General features: G+C 40.8%; 1 protein-coding gene across 4 annotated transcripts in view; it reads right to left on the bottom strand.

The window, feature by feature from the left end:
- The window catches only part of UVRAG (UV radiation resistance associated), a 274,963-nt gene that overhangs the window by 219,184 nt on the left and 44,313 nt on the right, over window positions 1-11,466 (bottom strand). For all 4 annotated transcript variants that reach the window (XM_006102885.3, XM_014468223.2, XM_023744219.1 and 1 more), the window contains 2 exons: window positions 10,424-10,585; window positions 7,340-7,414 (listed from right to left, as the gene is read on the bottom strand). In XM_006102885.3, coding sequence (XP_006102947.1) covers window positions 7,340-7,414; window positions 10,424-10,585 — 237 coding nt within the window. The remainder of the gene's footprint in view (window positions 1-7,339; window positions 7,415-10,423; window positions 10,586-11,466) is intronic.

Genomic DNA, 11,466 nt, shown 5'->3' with positions numbered 1-11,466 from the left:
CACTGACCACCAGGGGCAGATGCTCAATGCAGGAGCTGCCCCCTGGTGGTCAGTGCGCTCCCACAGGGGGAGCTCTGCTCAGCCACAAGCCAGGCTGATGGCTGCCAGTACAGTGGTGGTAGCGGGAGCCTCTCCCGCCTCCTCAGCAGTGCTAAGGATGTCCGACTGCAGCTTAGGCCTGCTCCCCGCTGGCAAGTGGACATCCCCCAAGGGCTCCCAGGTTGCCAGAGGGATGTCTGACTGCCAGCTTAGGCCCAATACCCCGGGGAGCCTGAGGGGTCCCAGACTGCGAGAGGGCACAGGCCGGGCTGAGGGTCTGTCCCCCCACCCCCGAGTGCACAAATTTTTGTGCACCGGGCCTCTAGTATTCTAGAATAGAGATAGCAACCATGTGATTCTAGTAGACTTCAGCAACTCATGGAAAAATATTTACTAAGTAAAGTCTATTTACTAACTAAATCCTAGGATTATAAAAATGAGACAGAACCTCAGTTCTACATGAGCTAATGCCCTAACAGGAAGAAAGATGTATACACAAATGACTACAACTGTGAGAGAAGAGACAAGTGAGAGAGGAAGAAAAGGCAATAGTGACATCATGTTAACTAGCATTAGTGGAAAGATTTTTTAATGAAAGAAAAGGATTCCCAGCTTTGTAGAACAGTTTAAACTGAAACTAGCAGAGGGGGGGAAATGGTCAAGAATGCCCTCACCACAAATCTAACAAAGAATAATAAAAACTAGTTTTCAAAATTGTAAACTAAATAAAAATTTAAACTCTCTGAATTCCCTAGTGAGGACGAGTCAAGCTGTTTCTATTTACTTTTCAAGAATCTAAAATATCTATACGAAAAACCATGCTTGTCTTTGAGTTTTCCAGTATTAAAATTCTGAAAAGCTCAAAAATTGTGCTAAGAAGACAAGAGCCTCCAAATTCATAACAGGAAACATGGCATTTTCCCAGATTATTCTCTGGCTTCAATGAAGAAAGAGAATGGGGACCACACTGCAGCAGGGGGATTTATAAATATGAATTACAGGATAAGATGATTTTCCAAACATCTGTCAGAAGTTAATTTGATCCAAGAGAAAAGGGGAGGAAAAAAAGACTCAGAGGGAAGCCAAATATAGTGACTAATACCTGGAACTTATGTGGACTTCAGAGAGCTGATGGCCTCATGGGCATTGCATGCCCACTCTACAATAATAAATACCCAAAGCCTGTACAATTTATATCACTCAAAGCACGTTCCCGTGTACTCTCTCATTTTATTCTCATCATGCACAGAGTGGATATCTCTGGTTAAATGTAAAGGTAGAGACTTGGTACTGTGACATGCTATATGAACTGGGAAGAAATGTAGAGATGCCGTGTAGCATAGTGGTTGAGAGAAAAGGCCTTTGAATAAGTCAGATCTTACTAGCTATGTAATCTTGGGTCAGTAATTTAATGTTCTCTTCTAGGGCACTTTACCTATAAAACGATGATATAATACCTTGTAGAGTTGTCACATAGATTAAATAAAAACATGTGAAGTCGCCGAAACCGGTTTGGCTCAGTGGATAGAGCGTCGGCCTGCGGATTGAAAGGTCCCGGGTTCGATTCCGGTCAAGGGCATGTACCTGGGTTGCGGGCACATCCCCAGTAGGAGATGTGCAGGAGGCAGCTGATCGATGTTTCTCTCTCATCGATGTTTCTGACTCTCTATCTCTCTCCCTTCCTCGCTGTAAAAAATCAATAAAATATATTTTAAAAAAAAAACAAAAAAAAACGTGAAGTAGCTTGTATAGTATCTGATATAAAGTAGGCACTCAGCAAATGAAAACTAGCAATAGTCGATTCCAAAAGCTCTATACCTACCTGGTGTAATACTGTAACTAGGATATCACACCAGCTCACATCATTCAGAAACAAAGTTTTACCCTGGATGTAAACTGAGCTCATAACTACCTAGATGTTTTATAACAAAGCAGTCAGCTATTAGAAACTGCCCCGAGCCCTAACTGGTTTGGCTCAGTGGATAGAGCGTCGGCCTGCGGACTGAAAGGTCCCAGGTTCAATTCCAGTCAAGGGCATGTACCTTGGTTGCGGGCACATCCCCAGTAGGAGGTGTGCAGGAGGCAGCTGATCGGTGTTTCTCTCTCATCGATGTTTCTAACTCTCTATCCCTCTCCCTTCCTCTCTGTAAAAAATCAATAAAATATAAAAATTTTTTTAAAAAAAAAGGAAACTGCCCCTGAGGATTTGTCTAGTCTTTGTTCCTTGCATTTTATAATAGGGGAGAGGGTGGCTACAAGAAAACTGAATAGGATATGTGTAGGAATGAGCTATTTTTATGATTTTCCAACTTTTGCTTGAGACCTGTACAGAAATTATACCATAGCTCTTTCTCTGTTGTTAAAACATAGGCTGCTTGTGACACTTAATCCCTACTTCTGAATGTTCTGCTTGCATGCTGCGTGGAACGTGCTTTGGAAACAAGTTAGCCTCCATTAATTTGATTAGCAAGAGGAAATAGCCATTTTTTAAATTTCGCAGTCCCATAAAGTTAACTAAATGGAAATCTCTTAACTTTTCTAGGTTTCAGCATCTTTATCCTGAAAATGAAAATACTAATAACTAAGTTTCTATAAGTTAAAGAAGATATCTCAAGTAATCACAATCACAGTTAATCAAGTTAAAAGATGGAAGAAACCTAAAAAAGAAATGGAATGATGAAAATCATCTATCCATCACTTTTACACAAGTGGCATGTATAATGAAGAAAATGCATATCTAGAAATAGAGAGATGTGTTCTGATCCTGGCTCTGCCACTAAATGGTCCTGATATCTTGGCCATTCATTTATTCTCCAAATACTTATGCTATACCTATTAGATGCCTGCTACTGATACCACTAAAACTGCTAATAGAGGCTCGACCTTCCTCACAGGCTATTTTTAGGATGGGGTGAAATAATTTATAGGCAAATTCTTAAAGTTAAGAGCTATGAAAGTATGTAGTGATTTTATACTATTATATATTACATGTATATGATATTACTATAGTTTTGTCCAAGTTATATTCTATAGCATAAAACATATTTGCCATGTCAGGTTCAAGAGCTCATGAGACTTCCTGAGCCTCAGTTTCTGCATCCGTGAAATAAAGGTGTTGAACTGGATAACTCTGGTATTCCACCAGCATTTAATAGCTAATTAGATATTCTTACTTTTGAGATGAGGAACCTAAAGCTAAGAGAGGTTAAATGATTTGCTCAAGGAACACAGTCAGTACCAGAACAAAACTGGGATTCAGGTTTCCTACTTTTCAAAAGTATCACAACTTGGAAAATTTAAAATAACGGACTTTTCCTTTGTCCAGGCTCTCAGACTATGAAACTTGCTGCTGTCCCTAAATCTTCCATCTCAGCTTGACTATTCACTTGAGATCATCAAGTGATGTGGCTGTATTTGTGAAATTAATCACCAAATTGCCATTTCAATCTCCTAAACTTCATTCCAAAAAGATTTGATCCTTTTAACTTGGATTCTACTCCTTTATTAAAATGAGAAAGCACTGCCATCTACTGGATGCTGAAGACATTGCTGTTATATTTTTTAGTCTGAGGAAAGAATTCTTACCAATCTAATGCTTTTTGTACTTTGTCAATAACCCAATATTTAGTTATTATGACAGTACAAGTTACATAACAATAAAACTCCAAAAGTTTGGGCTGGAGGTAAAGTAGGCTGAGAGAGAGAGAGAGCATCCCCTCAAGATTTTTAATCTCAAAATTATTTTTGGCCGAAACCGGTTTGGCTCAGTGGATAGAGCGTCGGCCTGCGGACTGAAAGGTCCCAGGTTCGATTCCGGTCAAGGGCATGTACCTGGGTTGCGGGCACATCCCCAGTGGGGGATGTGCAAGAGGCAGCTGATCGATGTTTCTCTCTCATCGATGTTTCTGACTATCTATCTCTCTCCCTTCCTCTCTGTAAAAAATCAATAAAATATATTTTAAAAAAAAATTATTTTTATGGCCCTGACCGGTTTGGCCCAGTGGACAGAGGGTCAACCTGCGGACTCAAGGGTCCCAGGTTCGATTCTGGTCAAGGGCATATACCTTGGTTGCGGTCACATCCCCAGTAGGGTGTGTGCAGGAGGCAGATGATCGATGTTTCTCTCTCATCGACCTTCCTCTCTGTAAAAAAATCAATAAAAATGTATTTTAAAAAAATTTATTTTTATAATAGTCTTAAATTTATTTTTATAATAGTCTTAAATACATCAAGCCTTCACCTGTATCCATTAACAATTTCTTATTGAGCACCCACTGCAGGCCAGGCACTGAAAAAGGGACACAATGTTGACAGAATGATAAGCATTATAAATGTAGCCCCTCCCTCTTATCAAAAGGTTTAGTGCCTAGTGAATAGCAATTCCCATTTATTACTGAACTCCATTCATGTGCCAGGCTTATAATATATACATTATCATCTTTAATCCTCAAAAACAGCTTATGCTGAGATAGAAATTATCTCCATTTGTAGCTGAGGACACAAACACAGACATAGCTCAATTTGTCCAAGATCACTGTCATAGGTGAGCAGCAGTAGTGCCTGAAATTAAACAATTCAATCTGACTCCAAAACCCATATCCTTAATCACTAGGAGTGTGCATTCACCCAGGTAGTTGTCAGCATCTGCCTAAAAGGAAGTCTTTGCCAAAAGGAAATTCAGGCAAAGATAACCTTACATGTCTGTATTAAAGCCACAACTCCTGAACTTGGATCTGAAAGGTCCAGCTTATTGGATAAAAAGCTGGCCCAACAGCCTCTCATTCCACCCTGTCCCCCCAGTTGCCAGCCTAGCAGTTAAATCCATCTAGAAAACATCTCAACTGGCCACCTAACTATTTATCAACCACCATCCACCCTAACTTCAAGTTACAGCAATGTTCCTCTTATAGTCCCCAAACATTTGAAAGAGCACCTATTCCTAAGGTCTTTTCAACTGATTTAAGATTCTGCTGTGATTCACCTGCATTATCTGTAAGACACAAATAATTGATATCAAAATAATTTTTCAAACTAAACCTATCTGTAAATTAGTGCTCTCTGGAATACATGCAGTTTTATCTCAATTAGAACATGCAGTTTAATCTCCTTAACTAAAAGAATGTGAATATGTGTCTAATACTTTTGTAGCCCACAGTACCCATCAGATAATAATATATACTAGTATATATATTGGTCTCTGACCCCAGTTATTGGCACAGAGCTCCTGAAACCCTTGTAATTCCCCTAAGTCAGTGGTCGGCAAACTCATTAGTCAACAGAGCCAAATATCAACAGTACAACGATTGAAATTTCTTTTGAGAGCCAAATTTTTTAAACTTAAACTATATAGGTAGGTACATTGTTATTAACTTAATTAGGGTACTCCTAAGCTGGCCTTTGCTAAAAACGTCCTCAATCTGATTGAGGTACGTTCACTGAGGTCGACCCCTTCCAACTCTCCCATCCACACTCGTCTTGTATACTTGTTTCGTCTATCTCCTTTCGTTCATCCTCTCTATATGTCCAAACCATCTCAACATACCTTTCTCAATCCTCGACACTACATCTTCTTTCACTCCACAACGTTCCCTGTACGTGCACGCCCGCACGTGGTATTTTGTGGAAGAGCCACACTCAAGGGGCCAAAGAGCCGCATGTGGCTCGAGAGTGGCGGTTTGCCGACCACTGCCCTAAGTGATAAGTGCCTAAAAAGCATCTTTTGTTCTAATATTTGGCTCCCAATACAGGGCTCCTGATATCCTTGTAAATTTCCTGGGTGAGAGGAGTATCTTTTGTTCTAATGAGGCAATAATGAATGGCTCCTGGATGAGGGCTGGTCACCTGAAGGACCAAGCCATGCATAGAAGCTTGGAGTTTTCAGCCCTGCCCCCCGCTCCATTCTCTTGAGAAGGAAGGAGGGTTGAAAATGGAGTTAATGATCCATCATGTCTAAGTGATAAAGCCTCCTTAATGCCCCAAAAGTACAGAGTTCAAGTTGGCCAACACATACACACTGGGATGGCGACGTGCCCCAGCTCCACAGGGACAGAAGCTCTGCATTCAGGGCCTCCCAGACCTCGCCCTATGCATCTCTTCCATCTGGCTGCTGCTCTGTTTCCTTTATGAAACCCTTTAATAAAGTAACAAATGTGTTTCTATGTGAGCCACTCTAGCAAATTAATCGAACCCAAGGAGGGGTCACTGGAATCTTGGATCTATAGCTGGTTGGTCAGAAGCACAGGTGACAACCTGGTATTGTAACTGGCATCTGAAGTGGGGGTAGGCAAGGGCAGTCTTGTGGCACTGAGCCCTTACCCTGTGGTAGATAGTGTGAGAATTGAGTTCAATTGCAGGACATCCAGCTGGTGTCACAGAGAATAAGTTGTTGGTTTAGGAAAAAAACCTCCACACAATGGGTGACCAGAAGTGTCAAAAGTGAAGTGGGAATACTAAAGGAGATACAGAGGGAAGAAAAACACAGTAGCAAAGAACCGGGTTTTTCTCCACAATAGGAGGGAAAGACTGTTGGTTTTCCCTTTCAGTACCTAGTTTAATAATTGGCATACAGCCTGGCCAGGGTGGCTCAGTGGTTGAGCATCGACCTAAGAATCAAGAGATAATGGTTCGATTCCCAGTCAGGACATGTGCCCGGGTTGCAGGCTCGATCCCTAGTGTGGGGTGTGCAGGAGGCAGCCAATCAATGATTCTCTCTCATCATTGATGTTTCTCTCTCTCTCCCCCTCTCCCTTCCTCTCTGAAATCAATAAAAACATATTTCAAAGGGCAGGAGCAATACAAAGATCAAAGATGTATTAGGCAGGGTCTCCAGAGAAAGGGTTTCCATGTAAGGGAAAGATAGTAGGTACTTAATAAATAAGTACCTACTCCTTCCCTCTCCTTTCTCTAATTGCTTTTAGAAATAGAGATAGCATTGGCTATAATATAACTTGACTCATCGTTTCTTAGATGTATTGAAAGTTCTAAACAATATCTGAAACATTTAATAAAATTGTTATTGCATTTAATCAAAATTCACTGTTCTTTCTTAATCCCCAAAGAATTATATAGAATAAGAAAAAGCAGTTCCATTTCCTTAGAGGAAAATGAAGATAATCTAGATTTAGAAAAGATGAATTGGGGTGGTTATAAAATAAGGTTTCATTTTAAAGGGATTCCTCCTAAGCCACAGTAAACAACAAATTTATAATACTTAAAACATGATTCCGTTTACACACCGTTTTTCCTTATAAGCCAAGGCATACCCACACTAAACAAAACTAGCACTCGGAAAAGCTCTTACCTTATGTTCATATGGAGCACCATAGTAGCCATCATTCAGCCCAAATATTATTTCATTTTGGTTGCGGGCATGAATCTAAGAGAGGAGGAAAACATACTATTAGTTCCTCTCATTTCAATCAAGTTTTAATATGACTGGAGGACAGTTACAACAGGATACTTCAGTGCTGGAAAACAGGCTGGCTCTATCTAACAAGCCGGTAGAAAACACATCCCTATCATTGAACCAGGTAATCTACCAAGGCTTCCCGCTTTAGTCAAAAGCCTCACAGACCATCACATGAGATCACGGGCACCATCATCCACATGTATTTTCCACAAACCTTCTTGAGGTTGTTATGGAGAGACTATTCTTAAAGTACAGGGATTCAGAAGCCGATAGCATGTATCTCAAAGAAAACACAATCCAGTTAATCTATAAAAGCACCTTAAAAACATGAAGCCCTAGGAAAAAATAAAAGATGAATATTTCCTATTTTCAAAGAGTGTTTAAAAATAATACCTAATCCCTAAAGTCTTTAAATGTCTGCTTAATTATTGTTTGCATACCATTCTCTTTCAAATGTAACTGATTTGAGTTTTAGTTAATGCCACCACAAATTAATTTTCACCTGAAAGGTAGGAAGGTTAAAACTTTAAAATTTAAGAATTAAGATAAAAACTGCTCATAATAGCATAAAGTATCCAATTGTGAAACATGAAGATAGATTTAGTTACTTAATAAAAGCAGAAATCCGTGGAACTGAAAATAATAACAATAAAGATATTCAGTGAGACATAATACAGTTTTTTGAAAAAAATGATAAAATTGGTAAATCTCTAGTCAGAATGATCCTAAGAGAAGACAGAAATTACCAACAGCAAGAATAAAAGAAGAAAGAATCACTATAGCCTACGCACATACAACACAAGAATCAACCAATGAAAGTATAAATAAGTGGAACAACAAATCACTCCCAATATGTCTCTATCTATCTATCTATCTCTCCCTCTCTCTTTCTAAAATCAATCAATAAATAAATTTTTAAAAAGAAATCTTACCACCCAGATGACTTAACTAAAGAATTCTGTCAAACATTTGTGAAATAAATAACAATTCTACACAAATTCCAACTCTATCTTAAGACGCATCATCCCCACCCTGGCCAGTTTTGCTCAGTGGATAGAGCATTGGCTCTCGGACCTAAGAGTCCCGGGTTCAATTCCAGTCAAGGGCATGTGCCCGGCCCAGGCCCTGGTTGGGCTTGTGCAGGAAGCAACTAATTGATGTGTTCCTCTCACATCGATGTTTCTCTCTGTCTCTCCCTCTCCCTACCACTCTCTCTAAAAATCAATGGAAAAATATCCTCAGGTGAGGAATAACAAAAACAACAAAAAAAAAAAAGGAAACACTGTCCTTCACAAAATGAAGATACTTTCAGAAGAAAAATAAACAAGTGCTTAGCATCAGTCTAACCACAGCGAGCCAACTAGACAGCTGTGGGTAGACAGGCAGGGAGTGTGCTCTGGTGCAGGGTCTGGCAGGCCAGTGTAAATACAACAAGTTTCTGGTCCTGAAAGAGAGGAGAGAGGCCCAACCAAGTCATTATCTTACCATTTCTGATTAAGACCAGCCCTAAAACAGAGGGGTAAAATACAAAAGTAAAGAAGATTAAGGATTTGCAGCCGGTTAGAATGTGCAGCAGGCAAGGAAATATCTGTCACATGCATTGTTCTGATCATTACAGAAGTACACAAAATAAATAAAGCATGGTAAGTCAAACAAGGACAGACATTTCTCTAACCTGAATATGTAGAATTAAATTGTTTCTTTAAAAGAAACACACACCACAGAGTATATGGTAAATAAAATATTAAGAAACATCAGGATGCCCAGCCGGTGTGGCTCAGTGGTTGAGCATCCACTTATAAACCAGGAGGTCACTGCTCAGTTCCCGTCGGTGGGGCACGGGCCTGGGTTGCAGGCTCAGTGCCCAGTGGGGGGGGCGTGCAGGAGGCAGCCAATGAGTGATTCTCTCTCATCATTGATGTTTCTATTTTTCTCTCCCTCTCCCTTCCTCTCTGAAATCAATAAAAAATATTTTTTTAAAAAAAGAAACATCGGGGATATTTGTAGATACGACTAACGTTTTAGGGTTACAGTAGTCCCATAGGTATCACAAAATAGAAATGGCATTCACCCCAAGGCGAAGTGGGTGACTACCATGACATGCACGTAAGTGTGCTACGGCACAGAGAATGAGTTTTAAGTCGGCCAGGTCTGGGTTTAAACCTTAGCTCCAGGGAGCTGTGTGACCTCGAGCAGTTTCTTAAACTCCCTGAGGACCAATTCTCCCATCTGGGAAATGGGGGCAATAATATCGACCTTCACAAGTTGCCATCAACATTAGTTGTAATAACCTATGTCTGGGGTGGCAAACAGGTTTCACTTCCTATGCAGTTCTAACGTGTTGCTGGTTGCGCCTCGGAGCACCGCGTTACCGTGTTAGAAGGAATTATGGAGCGACGCCTGGGCCTGGCGAGGTGAGCGCTGTGACCGCCTATGCCCATCACTCCCGGGAACGGGGAGCAGATTGTAATCCAGGCATTTATCGTCCCTGCGCCCAATAAAGAGTAAGTAGCTCTCCTTATTCCCAGCTCTATGGTCATAAAAGAAGGTGTTTAATAGTATGTTCCTTATTTTCAACTTAATTTTCAGATTCTAGGGAGAGAACATGCAATAAGACAGAAGAAGGCTTGTGCTATGAGAAAGCATATTCTTTCCTAAAAAAAAGAAAGAAAAGAAATCCTTGCCCTGGCCGTCAGCTCAGTTGGATGGAGCATCATCCCATCCACCAAAGGCTGCGGGTTTGCTCCCCAACCGGGGCCTGGGCGGAGGGCGGCAGCCAGTAGTTGTTGTTTTTTAATCCTTAAATTAGCAGAGTAGGGTCCTTCTCCACAAATTTCTTCAATTAAAGGTTGAAGGCAAGATTCAAATTTCTCTAATTAAGTAAACAATCTTTAAATGTGGAATCAGAAGAATCAACAGGAAGCTAAAGAGGTGAATGCAGAGAAGAGAACCACTTGGAACTGCAGCCTCGGTTACCTGCTGCCCCAAGTACTTCAGCCCGTCCAGGCAGACTTTCCACTCGATCAGCAGCTGGTAGGCGGCCTCCTTCCCTCCCCATATCTTCACCACGAAACAGGACACAGAGGTATCAAGGCGGTCGGGCATTAATCCAAAATCGAGACTCCGCCAGGTTGGATTCTGTTGATGGAAATGAAAACATGCCTGAGAAAGACTCTAACTTGTTTCCAGTTATTTCAATTAGGTTGGGATCATTTTGTTTGTAAAAAACCGAAGACCTCATAAATATATTAAATTGCCAACTTAAGTGAACCAAGAAGACATTCCAATTAGCAGGACAGGGGTGATAATGGTATTTTTAAATTTCTCTTCTTATTTATTATAGTCATTAAAAGGAGCATATAGTCTTAATCTCATTAGTACAGCTTCCTATGGTAATTCATTTATCTATTTATTAAACAATTAAGACACAATTAAGAAAAGAAATATAAACAATGCCTCAAAGTTCCACAAATCTGTTGGCTTCAAACCTCTATTTAAGTAAATCTATTGTTCCATTAAAAGTTCAACAACAGAATGATGCAAAAGCTACACAGTAGCACAGGAGGGAATAATAAACTCTGAAGTGTGAGAGTGAACCAGGCATCTTTTCTGTCAAAGAAAGGAGCTCGCCACCATCGTAGGCTCCGCCATTTCGATATGACCTTCAGGTTCTCAGGGGGCCGCCACCTTAGGCTTCGCCTCACCCCTCCCCTTCGTCTGAATTAGCCAATCGTGCAATAATGTGAATCTGAGCCCTGACCAATCGAGTCAGAGTCAGAGTCAGAGTGAGGGGCAGGGCAGACCCGCATCAGGAAATAAAGCCCCAAAGGAAAATCATGGCAACTGCGCTCCTCTGCACAGGAGTAAATCTCCTGCCGATCCACTTTCGAGCGTTTGTCTCATTCCCACACTGTTGACAAGCATTTCTAACAGAAGGAACAGGAGAAAGACGTCACGGAGGCTATGAAACTTGGCTACTAAAGGACAAGTAGGATTTTACCTGGTGGCAGTAAGGAAGT

This window comes from Myotis lucifugus, unplaced genomic scaffold (assembly GCF_000147115.1).
Source record: "Myotis lucifugus unplaced genomic scaffold, Myoluc2.0 scaffold_437, whole genome shotgun sequence".
Lineage (NCBI taxonomy): Eukaryota > Metazoa > Chordata > Mammalia > Chiroptera > Vespertilionidae > Myotis > Myotis lucifugus.
This window is presented reverse-complemented; position numbering and strand designations above follow the sequence as displayed.